This window comes from Natrix helvetica (genome assembly GCF_964273705.1).
Source record: "Natrix helvetica genome assembly, chromosome: 11".
Lineage (NCBI taxonomy): Eukaryota > Metazoa > Chordata > Lepidosauria > Squamata > Natricidae > Natrix > Natrix helvetica.
Window position 1 is genome coordinate 4,164,607 of NC_138562.1, and position 14,563 is coordinate 4,179,169.

General features: G+C 46.9%; 1 protein-coding gene and 1 long non-coding RNA gene across 3 annotated transcripts; both read right to left on the reverse strand.

The window, feature by feature from the left end:
• Positions 1-4,984: 4,984 nt before the first annotated feature.
• On the reverse strand, positions 4,985-10,602 carry LOC309397933 (uncharacterized protein). 2 transcript variants are annotated; one of them, XM_081964382.1, is made up of 4 exons: positions 7,933-8,364; positions 6,020-6,138; positions 5,478-5,682; positions 4,985-5,132 (listed from the first exon to the last, which is right to left on the reverse strand). In XM_081964382.1, the coding sequence occupies exons 1-4, from the start codon at positions 8,063-8,065 to the stop codon at positions 5,083-5,085; spliced, it is 507 nt and encodes a 168-aa protein (XP_081820508.1). In that variant the 5' UTR covers positions 8,066-8,364; the 3' UTR covers positions 4,985-5,082. The 2 variants fall into 2 exon arrangements, 1 of the variants encoding a protein (XP_081820508.1); XR_014176331.1 differs by lacking the exons at positions 4,985-5,132; positions 7,933-8,364 and adding an exon at positions 10,541-10,602 and having other exon boundaries at positions 5,160-5,682.
• Positions 10,603-11,016: 414 nt separating this feature from the next.
• LOC309397934 lies at positions 11,017-13,348 on the reverse strand. The gene is made up of 4 exons (XR_014176332.1): positions 13,175-13,348; positions 12,239-12,370; positions 11,647-11,765; positions 11,017-11,301 (listed from the first exon to the last, which is right to left on the reverse strand). It is a non-coding gene; the product is annotated as an uncharacterized lncRNA (long non-coding RNA).
• Between the last annotated feature and the right edge of the window lie 1,215 nt (positions 13,349-14,563).

Sequence of the window (14,563 nt, forward strand, 5' to 3'; positions counted from 1 at the left end):
CAGCAGAGCTGGCTGGGGAATTCTGGGAGTTGAAGTCCACAAGTCTTAAAGTTCCCAAGTTTGGACACCCCTGCTCTACACCAAACTGATTAAGGAAGTGTAATGAGTTGTGAGAACATAGAAAAACAGACTCCAACCTCCACAACAGTACACCAAACAAAACCTGAGACCAGGGCAGAGTTTTATGTGTGAAAACATGTCAAATTTGACCCTTCCTTGTTTTTGTAAAGATAAAGTCAGGAAGGTACCATTATTGTAGAAGAAGTAGCATTCATAACTTCCATCCTCTTAATCTGATTTGCCTCAGTTACCCACTCAAGAAACAAAGTAAGATTAGTCTGGCAATGGTTTATCTTGACAATTCCATGCTAACTGTTGGTAATTGCTGTAAAATGCGTGCAGATCAACCTCTAGGATATGATCTAGGGAGCTGTCTTCAATCTTAGCAGATTTAAGATGTGGGGATTTCAACTCCAGTATGCGGCTGGAGAGTTCTGGGAATTTAAGTCCTCTCATCTTAAAGTTGCCAAAGTTGAGAAATACTGTTCTAGCCCAGGGTTTTTCAATTTCAGCAGTTTTAAGACCTGGGGACTTAAATCCTGGAGTTCTCAGGCCAGCAGAGTTGAAGTTCCCACATCTGAGATGAAGCAACACCAACCTAGATTTTTTTCTAGATCTGGAGAGGGAGCCATGTTTTTGTGTGTGTTTCTACAATATGGTGCGTGGTGTTCTAGATTTTCTAGACCAATGCATGGTTTGGTGGAGCTAAAGAGAGTGGCAACCTTCATTCTCTTCCACCTCATCGGGAACTTCTCCAGCTCTCTAGAAGGGCTCATCTTTAAGCCTACACACCATTTTATATTAGCACAGCACAGTTTTTGCTGAACTATTTCTAAGCATTTTCGATAAAGTTAGAATTCTGCAGATGGCGCCTAGGCCATCTTTATGAGAGATGGGGAGGGGAGGGGAGGGAGGGAGGGAGGGAGGGAGATTGAGATGTCATTGTGATTTGGTTGACTTACATCATGGAATTATTTAAGCATGGGCGGAATCAAATGCACAGCCCTGCATCCGTAGGTGTTGACATCCAGGTATTGGAAGAGGAACTGCAGGGTCCTAAGCGATTCTTTTGCCACACTCGTCTGGATGAGAAGCGAAGTTCACCACAGGCGTTAACAGAGGCTCCAACTGCTTATTCTGGAGGAAGCCAGGAAAGAAACGAGCAATTAAACATGGTCATTGGAGTTCTCTGAGTCATTCAGTAGAAAGAATGACAAACACATAGAAATCATAAAGACATAGAATGACAGGAGACCTGATACTATTCTGGACAAATGGTTGTCTGCTTCCTTCTTGAAAACCTCCCATGATGGAGCACCCACAACTTCTGGAGGCAAGTCATTCCACCAATTAACAGAACAACAGAATTGGAAGGGATCTTGGAGGTCTTCTAGTCTGATAATTCCCTGCTCAAGCAGATGTTATACAATCCCAGACAAATGGCTCTCCAGTCTCCTCTTAAAAGCTTCCATTGTTGGAGCCCCCATAACTTCTGAAGGTATGTCCTTCCACTGGTTAGTTGTTCCCACAGTCAGGAAATTTCTCCTTTGTTCCAGGTTGCTTCTCTCCTTGATTAGTTTCCATCTGTTGTTTCTTGTCCTGCCTCCAGGGGCTTTGGAGAATAGGTGGACCCCCTCTTCTTTGTGGCAGCCCCTCAAATATTAAAAGACTCATGTCATCCTAGCCTCTCCCCTTTTTTTGTTTGACTAGATCTACCTGGTTCTCCTATTGTTTTGCCTCCAGCTAAAGCAAACTGAAGTGAAACACTTCAGCTTACACAGTTAAACAAACCATAATATGCCCCATTTCAAGTACATAAACATGCACCCTTAGAACAGAGAACATGGAATAATTGAGTCGGAAGGGACCTTGAGGTCCTCTAGTCCAACCCCTGCTCGAGCAGGAGACTCTAGTCTATACTATTTCAGATAAATGATTTTCCAGTCTCTCTTTGAAAACCTCCCGTGATGGAGCACCCACAACTTCTGAAGGCAAATTGTTCCCTTGGTTGATTGCTCTCATCAGGAAATTTCTCCGTAGTTCTAAGTTGCTTCTCTCCTGGGTTAGTTTCCATCCATTCTTTCTCATTTTGGAAAATAGTTTGACCCCCTTGTCTTTGTAGGAGCCCCTCAAATATTGCTGTCATGTCTCCCCTTGTCCTTCTTTTCCTTAGACTAAACATTCCCAATTCCTGTAACCGTTCTTCATATGTTCTTTGGAGTTGGTTGTAATTATGAGAAATTTGAATAAGGCGTATAAATCAAGAAAATCAGAACAACCAGCATCCCAAGTGGTCGTTCCCCATGATTCCCAATTCCGCAAGGGGAGATCTTCAGGAAACATCTGGAAAGGAAGAAGCTGGATGATTGTTAGGTCAGCTCAGAGGCTTCCTCATCCCAGGAGTTTGAAGAGACATCTTCACTTGAGCAAAGTGTTCCATCACTGTGGCTCTCAAAGAGGGGGCGGCTGGGAGCCTTCTTTACCAGCTTTTTGCCATAGACTTTTTCCAAAGTCTCAGCATCTTTTGTGTAATGTGTGACCAAAACTGGATGCTGCATTCCAGGTGTGGCCTTATTAGGGTTTTATAAAGTGGTACTAATACTTCACGTGATGTTGATTTTATGCCTCTGTTTATACAACCCAGGATTGTATTTGTTTTTTTCGCTACTGTTGCACACAGCTGGCTCATATTCAAGTGATCGTCCAGTAGGACTCCCAGGTCCCTCTCATAGTTGCTGTTTTACTTGTAATGGTTTCAATGGCTGTCCAGTCTCTTCTTGAAAGCCTCCAGTGATGGAGCACCCACAACTTCTGGAGACAAATCATTTCAATGATTAATTCTTCTGTCAGGAAATTTCTCCTTTGTTCCAGGTTGCTTCTCTCTTTGAGTAGTTTCCACCCGTTGCTTCTTCTTCTGCTTTCAAATGTTCTCCAAGAGGATCTCTTGACTACTCGATCCTTCAGATCTTCCAGGGATGCACCCATCTCTCTGCAGGAGAGGCCACTGTAGCTGAGTCCATCCTCTTTCTGATGGTTGTCTCCTCCTCCTTCTTCTATCCTTCTTAGCCTTGTAGACTTCCCAGAGTGTGGTCATATCTGCTACCTTGAAAGTCCCTCACTTCCTGAACCCCATCTTTTACCTCGAAGGGGTCCTGGAGGATACCCCAGACCTCATGTAGTCAGTATTTGGAGGAGGGGATAGAGCTGAGTCATTCAGTCTCGGAGAACATGTTGTAGAATGTCTTTCAATTTAAAGATCTCTCCAACCTCCAGGTGAAAGAGAAGCTGAGGAACAAGAGTCATGGAGCGTTAGCAAAGCAAAGGAAGGGAACTTTCCTGAGAGCTCTACGAAGAGAGGCCACATTCAGCCATTACGGGGAGAGAAAAAGAAAAGGCAGTCCTCGTTTAGTGACTGCTGAAAGTCACAACTGCACTGACAAAAGGGACATGCCCATTTTTCAGACTTACAACCATTGCAGCAGCCTCATGGTAATCAGATCAAAATTTGGGTACTTGCTGGTTCATATTTATGACGGTCGCAGTGTTTCGAGGTTACTTCATCTCTTTTGTGACCGTCTGATAAGCCAAGTCAATGGGGAAACTGGATTCACTGAAAAACGGCATTACTAACTTAAGAACGTCAGCAATTCACTTAACAACTGTGGCAAGGAAGGTTGTACAATGGGGCAAAAGAACTGTCTCACTTAGCAACAGAAATTTGGGGTTCAATTGTGGTCATAAGTTGAGAACAACCTGTTAAAGGAAATCACTAAAAGATCTGGTTCATCTTAAGAATAAGATCACGGCATTGGCTTAAGGACTTGTTAGGAATATAATCTAACGGTTGGGTTGGCAATATATACATCATATAACAACGCTGTACCTGTTTCTTTAAATCATGCTGTAAATGTGATTGGCTGCTGTTTCCTCAATCGGCCATAAGATGGGGCCAGAATCACTGTTAGATGCTGATCTGCTGAGGGTTTTGGAAGCTGGCTGTTAGAAGTGCGGTATAGTGATCAGTGTGAGCTATTGTAAGTTTTGCAACTGCTAGCAAACTTTGTGTACCGGACTGTTTGTATGATTATGGACTGTGTTATTTGGATTATCCCTTAACTGAAAGACGTTGATGACTGACTGTCTTATCCGTGTATGACTTGGACGGTTTGATGGACTCTGATACATCTATTACCACGAAAGTAAAAACCTTTTAAACTGCAGTGTCTCTGTATGCTTATTTGTGTGTTCTCCAACACAACTCTCACGCTTCTCTGAACGCACTCGCTCTTCCAAAGGGGAGCTTTCCCAACAGGACTGCTGCATTCACTTAGTGATCACTGGAGGTTCTATGACGGTCATATGTGGAATACTACAGTATGGCAAAGGTTAGTGTAAATGATAGTTTGAAGAATACGAAATTGCCTATAATGCAAAGTGGGAAAGGAATTTGGGGCCATTGTCTTCCTACCTTTCCTCCCTCCACCTCCTTCCTTCCTCCCTCCCTCTCTCCTTCTTTCCTTGATTACTATGACTTACAACAGTTCATTTAGTGACCGTTCAAAGTAACACCACCATGGAAAAAAGTGAATTGTGACCATTTTTCATACTTACGGCCGTTGTAACCCCCCTATGGTTATTGGATCAGAATTCATCACAGTCCATGGAGCATTCGAGCAGTGTGTCCACCACTCTGTTGACTCTTCTCGAAGTCAGGTGACACACTGCCTTCAGCGTTAGCTCTATCGAAAAACAGAGATCAGAGGGATGAGATCCAGCGTAGGTCTCCATTGGAGATGCAGTACAGATGATAATACCCACCCATTGGGGGGGAGGGGTATTTGCCCCTATTGCAAATGATTGAGGTTCTCCGTAGTCTACAAGAAAGCAGGAGGCCCATCTCCTTGTGGTTCTTCTTACCCATCACAGTCCATGGAGCATTCGAGCAGTGTGTCCACCACTCTGTTGACTCTTGTCGAAGTCAGGTGACACACTGCCTTCAGCGTTAGCTCTTTTGTTGCTGGGTCAGGAATTTTGGGGAGACGCTGATAGATCTCCCTCAAGATCATAGGCAGCTCCGGAAAAACAGAGATCAGAGGGATGAGATCCAGCGTAGGTCTCCATTGGAGATGCAGTACAAATGATAATACCCACCCATGGGGGGGGGGGGGGGGAATTTGCCCCACAATGTCAAAGCTTGCCTTACGTTTTCAAAAAACCCCGCCCAATTTGTCCAGCCTGTGTGATATAGGCAACATTGAACCAAATTTCCACTGGCCATACTAGATGCGCAGATGCCCTCTCGGCAAAATATTATTATCGAATTGTGACAGGGGCCCCAAAGAACAAACTATCCAACATGTACAGGTAGTCCTCGACTTAAAACCAGCCAAAGTCTCACTAACACAACAAGGTCTCACCCATTCTCATCTGTTTTCTACAAAATCTCCTACATCCCTTTTGCTCCAAACCCTGCAATTTTCTTGCTTCCTCCATGTCCCTTCCACACTCCCCCATGATGGAATTGAGGAGCAGCCCCACAGACTGAGCGATGTACTTGTCCTCCTTGATTCTTTTCCTGATTAGTTTCGTTATCTGCGACAGTATCAGATGCTCAGCAAAGGCCTATTAGAGACAAGAAAAAGAGACCATGCAGAGATGCCTCAGGGTTTTGACTCCCCTCTCTCAACAAGCCCAAGGCTTTGACCCCGATTGGGGGACAGCACACCATGTAGAGAGGCAGGCCTTATTCCATGTCATCCGTCACGTAAAATCCGGATGTGGATCAAAGAAGTCAACATGGCAGCTGCAATTGCCTGCTCCTAGGCGTTGTGGGTGATGGGTATCCAAACTCCAGCCTTTGGAGCATGCCGCCCCCACTGTGATACTGACTTTTTTGAGCATGTCAGGACTGAAAGGAGGTTCCACAAGAAGCTAAGCAAAATGTGGAACTAAAACATACCTTAGCTATTTTGCCGATGTCGTGACAGAATATTCCTGAGCCTGAAATGAAGAAATTTTCTTTTAGCCAATGGACAATGTTCCCCTTCTTGTTCTTTTGTTTCTTGACCATTTCTTCAGCTTTGTAGGGAAGGAAAAAAATCACAACATCAGATTTTGGCATTTGGAACTTCGGAATATCCTTCGTCTGACCGCCTGTTTAGTAGTTCCAATGATGAGAAGATCTGCAGCTCAGGGTTGACCTGGTGCTATCTGAGCGGGGCAGTTTCCTTGCAGACTTTTCATTGCCCAACTAGGGAACATCATCAGTGATGATGACAGGGCAAAACCCTTGTACAGCAACACAAAGGAAAAGATCCCTCCCTTCTAACACTAATGATGTTAGCTGGTTGGGTCATGAAATATTAACAAGAAAAAAGCAAAGCTCAGAGAGCATCAAGGACTCCTCCTATCTCCAAACACCACTCTCTCCTAGCACTGATGATGTTACCTAGCTGGGTAATGAAATATCTGCAAGCAATCAGCCAAGCTCAGAGAACACTAAGAACCCCACCCATTTGGCACTATCTGGCACCTAACCCTGGCACCATCCTCAGGCCCGGGGGGGTGGGGGGGGTGGGGGGGGGTGTTGTGTTTGTGTGTGTGTGGTCAATGTCAAAGCTTGCCTTACATTTTTGAAAAAAAAGCACCTGATTTGTCCAGCCTGTGTGATATAGGCAACACTGAACCAAATTTCCACTGGCCATAGTAGATGTGCAGATGCCCTCTTGACAAAATATTATTACCGAATTGTGACAGTAGGCCCAAAAAACAAACTGTCCATCATATACAGGCAGTCCTCGACTTACGACCACAATTAAACCCAAAATTTCTGTTGCTAAGCGAGACAGTCGTTCAGTGAGTTTTGCTCCATTTCATGATCTGTCTTGTTATAATTATTAAGTGAATTGGTGCAGTTGTTAAGTTAGTAACACGGTTGTTAAGTGAAGTTGCTTCCTCGTTGTCTTTCCTTGTCAAAGGTCGCAAAAGGGGCCTTTGACCCCGGGACGTTGCAACCGTCATAATATGGAACAAATTACTAAGCACCTGAATTTTATTACTTGACCTTGGGGATGCTTAATACCTTAATATATTTCCATTTGAAAGTGTGGAACTGGCTTTCCCTGTGAAGGGGGTGAGTCTGGATAGCCTCAAGAGCTGTTCCAAACGTAGGAGTCTATAACCCTGCTTGGCATTGATTTTTTAATGTCAGCTGGAATGGATCCAGGAAAAGATGAGGAACCACCAAAAAGACTGATCTCAAACTCAATGCTACCTCAGCCTCTGGCAAGAAATCCTGAGGGCAAATTTTGGATAGTTGCAAATTCCCTATTTCTGTGCTTTTTCTGTGCCTTCTGGTATCTTGGACTACCACCTCCATTATCCCCAATCAAGTCCAGATGTGATGCCTGAAGTTAATGATTTTTTAAATTTATTTATTTATTTATTTATTTATTTATTTATTTATTTATTTATTAACAACCCACCTTTATAATTAAAAATAATAATTCAAAGTGGAGAATATATTTAACACGTAACTTCCCCCTCCTCTTTTCCTCTTAACAACAATCCTGTGAGGTGAGTTGGGCTGAGAGAAAGAGAGTGACTGGCCCAAAGTCACCCATGAGGCTTTCACAGCTTTAAGGTAGGACTTAAATTTCTCCTGCTTTCTAGCCTGGTGCTTTAACCAGTGCCAAACCAGCTCTGTAAATGTTATTTTTCACAAAAACAATATGGCTATTTTCTTTTGTTCTTCCCTTCTTCTGGAAGGCTTACCCAACTTTATCGATAGCCCTAAGATTACCTGGTGGTCTCCCATCCAGCCCTAGCTCTCTTAAAACCAGCCAAAGTCTCACTAAGACGATAATGTCTCACTCATTCTCATCTGTTTTCCACAAAATGTCCTATATCCCTTTTGCTCCAAACCCTGCAACTTTCTTGCTTCTTCAACGTCCATGCTACATTCATGCAGGAAGGAGTACAGGAGAAGGCCCACGGACTGAGACATTTCCTGGTTGCTAAGATCAGGTCCATCATCTGTAATGGGATGAGATGCTCGCCAAAAGCCTATCGGAGACAAGAAAAGGAGACCATGCAGAGATGCCTCAGGGTTTTGACTCCCTTCTTTCGACAAGCCAGAAGCTTTGACCCAGATTTGGGAAAGCACACCATGTAGAGAGGCCGGCCTTATTCCATTCCATCAGTGAAATTGGGATGTGGATCAAAGAAGCCAACAGGGCAGCTGCAATTGCTTCTCCTAGGCATTGTGGCTGATGGGTATCCAAACTCCAGCCTTTGGAGCAGGGGTGAAATACTACCACCCGAACCAGTATTAAAAATGCTACCGGTTCCAAGAACTGGTAGTAAACAAATATTAAAAAGAGTAAAAAAAAAAAGTTCTGACGATTGCAGTCGCACAGCTTCAGAACAGTTTTTTTTTTACTTTTTAAGCATTTTTTACTCCAGGTTCTCGGGAAATGTGGGGGTAGGCTTCCCGAGGCCAAAAGTAGGGGGTAGGCTTCCCGAGGCCAAAAGTGGGGGAGGGTGTTGTTTTTGCTCCCAAAAGGCTTCCCTAAGGCCTCCTAGGCCAAAAAGGGGGAAGGGTGGTGTTCCTCCCAACAGGCTTCCCTCAGGCCTCCTAGGCCAAAAAGGGGGGAGGGGGTGTATTTGCTCCCAACAGGCTTCCCTAAGGCCCCCTAGGCCAAAAGGGGGGGAGGGTGTTGTTTTTGCTCCCAACAGGCTTCCCTCAGGCCTCCTAGGCCAAAAAGGGGGGAGGGGTGTTTTTGCTCCCAACAGGCTTCCCTCAGGCCTCCTAGACAAAAAAGGGGGGAGGGGGTGTTTTTGCTCCCAACAGGCTTCTCTCAGGCCTCCTAGACAAAAAAGGGGGGAGGGGGTGTTTTTGCTCCCAACAGGCTTCCCTCAGGCCTCCTAGGCCAAAAGGGGGGGAGGGTGTTGTTTTTGCTCCCAACAGGCTTCCCTCAGGCCTCCTAGGCCAAAAAGGGGGGAGGGGGTGTTTTTGCTCCCAACAGGCTTCCCTCAGGCCTGCTAGGCCAAAAAGGGGGGAGGGGTGTTTTTGCTCCCAACAGGCTTCTCTCAGGCCTCCTAGGCCAAAAAGGGGGGAGGGTGTTGTTTTTGCTCCCAACAGGCTTCCCTAAGGCCTCCTAGGCCAAAAAGGGGGGAGGGGGTGTTTTTGCTCCCAACAGGCTTTCCTCAGGCCTCCTAGGCCAAAAAGGGGGGGAGGGGGTGTTTTTGCTCCCAACAGGCTTCCCTCAGGCCTCCTAGGCCAAAAGGGGGGGAGGGGGTGTTTTTGCTCCCAACAGGCTTCCCTCAGGTCTCCTAGGCCAAAAAGGGGGGAGGGGGTGTTTTTCCTCCCAACAGGCTTCCCTCAGGCCTCCTAGGCCAAAAGGGGGGGAGGGGGTGTTTTTGCTCCCAACAGGCTTCCCTCAGGCCTCCTAGGCCAAAAGGGGGGGAGGGTGTTGTTTTTGCTCCCAACAGGCTTCCCTAAGGCCTCCTAGACCAAAAAGGGGGGAGGGGGTGTTTTTGCTCCCAACAGGCTTCCCTCAGGCCCCCTAGGCCAAAAGGGGGGGAGGGTGTTGTTTTTGCTCCCAACAGGCTTCCCTCAGGCCTCCTAGGCCAAAAAGGGGGGAGGGGGTGTTTTTGCTCCCAACAGGCTTTCCTCAGGCCTCCTAGGCCAAAAGGGGGGGGAGGGGTGTTTTTGCTCCCAACAGGCTTCCCTCAGGCCTCCTAGACCAAAAAGGGGGGAGGGGGTGTTTTTGCTCCCAACAGGCTTCCCTCAGGCCTCCTAGGCCAAAAAGGGGGGAGGGGGTGTTTTTCCTCCCAACAGGCTTCCCTCAGGCCTCCTAGACCAAAAAGGGGGGAGGGGGTGTTTTTGCTCCCAACAGGCTTCCTCAGGTCTCCTAGGCCAAAAAGGGGGGAGGGGGTGTTTTTCCTCCCAACAGGCTTCCCTAAGGCCTCCTAGGCCAAAAAGGGGGGAGGGGTGTTTTTCCTCCCAACAGGCTTCCCTCAGGTCTCCTAGGCCAAAAAGGGGGTGGGGGTGTTTTTGCTCCCAACAGGCTTCCCTCAGGTCTCCTAGGCCAAAAAGGGGGGAGGGGGTGTTTTTGCTCCCAACAGGCTTCCCTAAGGCCCCCTAGGCCAAAAGGGGGGGAGGGTGTTGTTTTTGCTCCCAACAGGCTTCCCTCAGGCCTCCTAGGCCAAAAAGGGGGGAGGGGGTGTTTTTGCTCCCAACAGGCTTCCCTAAGGCCTCCTAGGCCAAAAAGGGGGGAGGGGGTGTTTTTCCTCCCAACAGGCTTCCCTCAGGTCTCCTAGGCCAAAAAGGGGGGAGGGGGGTGTTTTTGCTCCCAACAGGCTTCCCTCAGGCCTCCTAGGCCAAAAAGGGGGGAGGGGGGAGGTGCTGAGAAAGAAAGAAGAAAGTGAGGGGGAGAGAGGGGGGGTGAAGGAAAAAGTAGAGGAAGGAAAGACAAACCTGGTACTAGATGCAGCTTCAGAGGATAATCTGGGGCTGGAAGGGACCTGGAGGTCATCTAGTCCAACCCGGCCTGAGCAGGACATTGTTAAAGTGAGTTTCTGTCATTAGATACCCCCCGGTCACATGACCATGTAGCCCTGCCCACCCAGCCTCATGACCTCACCAAGCCACACCCACAGAACCAGTAGGGAAAAAAATTAGATTTCACCACTGGCTGTAGGTCAAAGAAGCCAACATGGCTGCTTCAACTGCCTTCTCCTAGGCCTTGTGGGCGATGGGTATCCAAAGTCCAGCCTTTGGCGCATGCCGTCCCCATTGTGAAGCTGACTTTTTTGAGCAGGTCAGGAGGAGGACTGAAAGGAAGGGCAACAAAAAGCCAGGCAAAATGCGGAACTAAAACATACCTTAGCCATTTTGGAGATATTCTTATAAAATATTCCTGAGCCTGAAACAAAGAAATTTTTCCGCAGCCAATGTACAATGTTTCCCTTCTTGTTCTTTGGCTTCTTGTCCATCTCTTCAGCTTTGTAGGGAGGGAAAAAACCTCAAGGTCCGATTTTGGCATTCAGACCTTCGCAATATCCTTCGTCTGACCGCCTGTTTTGTATTCCAATAGAAGAGAAGATTTGAATGCTCAGGGTGATTCAGGGAGTTCAGGAGAAGGCCCGTGGACTGAGTCATTCCCTCCTTCGGAGAGTCTCGATGGCTTTTAAAATCACCTTCATTATTTGTGACGGGGTGAGATGCTCGCCAAAAGCCTATCGGAGACAAGAAAAAGAGACCATGCAGAGATGCCTCAGGATTTTGACTCCCTTCTCTCGACAAGCCTGAAGCTTTGACCCAGATTGGGGGATAGCACACCATGTAGAGAGGCCGGCCTTATTCCATGTCATCCATCAGTGAAATTCAGATGTGGGTCAAAGAAGCGAACATGGTAGCTGTAACTACCTTCTCCTAGGCGTTGTGGGCGATGGGTATTTAAACTCCAGCCTTTGGAGCATGCCATCCCCACCGTGATACTGACTTTTTTTAGTATCTCCTGGTCAGGAGGAGGACAGAAAGAAAGGTCAAGAAGCCAGGCAAAATGTGGAACTAAAACATACCTTAGCTATTTTGCCAATGTCGTTACAGAATATTTCTGTGCCCGAAATGAAGAGATTTTCTCTTGCCCGTTTGACCATATTCCCCTTCTTGTTCTTTGGCTTCTTGTCCATCTCTTCAGCTTTGTAGGGAAGGAAAAAACCACAAGGTCAGATTTTGGCATTTGGAACTTTGGAACATCCTTCGTTTGACTGCCTGTTTAGTAGTTCCGAAGAAGAGAAGAAGGACAAAACCCTTGTACAGAAACACAGAGAAAAGATCCCTCCCTTCTAACACTGATTATGTTACCTGGTTGGGTCATGAAGTGTTAACAAGAAAAAACAAAGAGAGCATCAAGGACTCCACAGTTCTCTTCCTCCCCTCTCCTCCTCCTCCTCCTCCTCCTCCTCTCCTCCTCCTATCTCCAAACACCACTCTCTCCTACCACTGATGACGTTACCTTTGCCCACTGCCTCCCTCCAACCAGGGCTTGCCTGCTGTAATGTGGGGGCACACCAGGGGGGTGACTCTTCTGCTCAGCCCTTCCCCCTTCCATCAGGCGTGGTGCCCCATGTCGGGATTAAACGAAAAAAGAGCCACTGCTTGACGGCTTACCGCAACTGGCATGGTGAATTTGCTCCCAGAGGTATTGGGGTCTATGTCTGCAGTCTTTTCAGGAGGATCTTCAGGATTTTATTTTTTGTGTACATGTCTCCAATTAATACCCTCTATAGATCTCTGGCGCTTCTGCGGAAGTGGGAAAACAGATAGGGGAACAAATCAGATTCTTTCCCCATTTCAGAAGAGCCGGCCAGTCGAGATAGATTAACCCTCCCGAGGGAGAAATGGATTAGAAAACTGATGGCCAAATGAACTGCTTTGATGCAAGAAAAAAATACAGACAGGTAGTTTTCGACTTACAACTGTTTGTCTAGTAACCATTCAAAGGAACCACGGCATTGAAAAAAGCGACTGAAGCCTACTTTCCCCAATTTCCAGCATCCTCATGGCCATGTGATCAAAATTCAGATGCTTGGCCACTGGTTCAGATTTATGACCATTGCTGTGTCCCATAGTCAAGCGATCACATTTTGTGAACATCTGACAAGCAAAGTCAACAGGGAAGTCAAAATCACTTAACAACCATGTTTCACAACAACTGTCATAAAATACCTTTGAAAGGTCATTTCCAACCTATTTGCCTGCTTCCTTCCTTCCCGTCACAAGACCTTCAGCTGACGTGATCCACACCTGACCCATCACAAAACCCATCACAAGATCCCCACCTGACACGACCTCTCTATCACAAGACCTACTGACCACACAAAGCCCTTACAAGCAGAAGACCAGCACTGCTGTTTCCTAAACTCCGCTGAAGATGTCACCTAGCCTGGTGACGAAACGTTCGGAAACCAACACAGAAGCTCGGAGAACCAACCTCCACCCTCATCTTCCACACGAGCTCCAGGTATTTGCTCCTATTGCAAATGATTGAGGTTCTCCGTAGTCTACAAGAAAACAGGAGGCCCATCTCCTTGTGGTTCTTCTTACCCATCACAGTCCATGGAGCATTCGAGCAGTGTGTCCACCACTCTGTTGACTCTTGTCGAAGTCAGGTGACACACTGCCTTCAGCGTTAGCTCTTTTGTTGCTGGGTCAGGAATTTTGGGGAGACGCTGATAGATCTCCCTCAAGATCATGCGCAGCTCCGGAAAAACAGAGATCAGAGGGATGAGATCCAGCGTAGGTCTCCATTGGAGATGCAGTACAGATGATAATACCCACCCATTGGGGGGGAGGGGTATTTGCCCCTATTGCAAATGATTGAGATTCTCCATAGTCTACAAGAAAACAGGAGGCCCATCTCCTTGTGGTTCTTCTTACCCATCACAGTCCATGGAGCATTCGAGCCGTGTGTCCACCACTCTGTTGACTCTTGTCGAAGTCAGGTGACACACTGCCTTCAGCGTTAGCTCTTTTGTTGCTGGGTCAGGAATTTTGGGGAGACGCTGATAGATCTCCCTCAAGATCATAGGCAGCTCCGGAAAAACAGAGATCAGAGGGATGAGATTCAGCATTGGTCTCCATTGGAGATGCAGTACAGATGATAATCCCCACCCTTTGGGGGGGGGGGAATGGCCCCCACAATGTCAAAGCTTGCCTTACATTTTTTTTAAAAACCACCTACATTCCTGCAGGAAGGAGTTCTGTAGAAGCCCCACAGAGTGTGATATTCCCTCCTTCGTGAGGGTCTCGAGGGCTTTTGAAATCAGCTCTGTTATGTGTGATGGGGTGAGATGTTCGCCAAAAGCCTATCGGAGACAAGAAAAGGAGACCATGCAGAGATGACTCAGGGTTTTAACTCCCTTCTCTCGACAAGCCCAAGGCTTTGACCCCAAAGGTGGTGGAAAAAATGGGACTGAGACTGAGGACAATGAAAGGGCCCATAGCATTTTGCCAGTTGGATGGGTCAGTAGCTGGGCGGGGAGCAGCCCACTTTGTGACAGAACCGGTTGAGATGTGGATGGAGGACCACCGAGAGACTTTGAGTTTTATTGTAGCCCCTGGAATGGAACGGCCTCTCATACTTTGATTACTCTGGCTCCAGAAATGGAACCCTCATGTGAACCGGAAGAAGGGTTTGTTGTGCATCTGGTCTACCCAGCCAGGAAAGGGGGGATGGAAAACATCTGGCAATGGTTTATCTTGACAATTCCATGCTAACTGTTGGTAATTGCTGTAAAATGTGTGCAGATCAGCCTCTATGATATAATCTAGGGAGCTGTCTTCAATATTAGCAGCTTTAAAATGTAGGGACTTCAATTCCAGTATGCTGGCTGGAGAGTTCTGGGAATTGAAGTCCTCCCATCTTAAACTTTTTCAATTTCAGCAGTTTTAAGAGCTGTGGAGTTCAATTCCTGGAGTTCTCAGGCCAGCAGA

Bases quoted from the DNA above. Each gene is read 5' to 3' on its own strand.
- LOC309397933 (XM_081964382.1), bottom strand. From the start codon at position 8,065: ATGTCTCAGTCCGTGGGCCTTCTCCTGTACTCCTTCCTGCATGAATGT. The intron at 6,139-7,932 runs GTGAGACATTAT...TTCCCTACAAAG, and splicing joins TGGAAAACAGATGAGAATGA to CTGAAGAAATGGTCAAGAAA. The intron at 5,683-6,019 runs GTATGTTTTAGT...TGTCTCTAATAG, and splicing joins ACATCGGCAAAATAGCTAAG to GCCTTTGCTGAGCATCTGAT.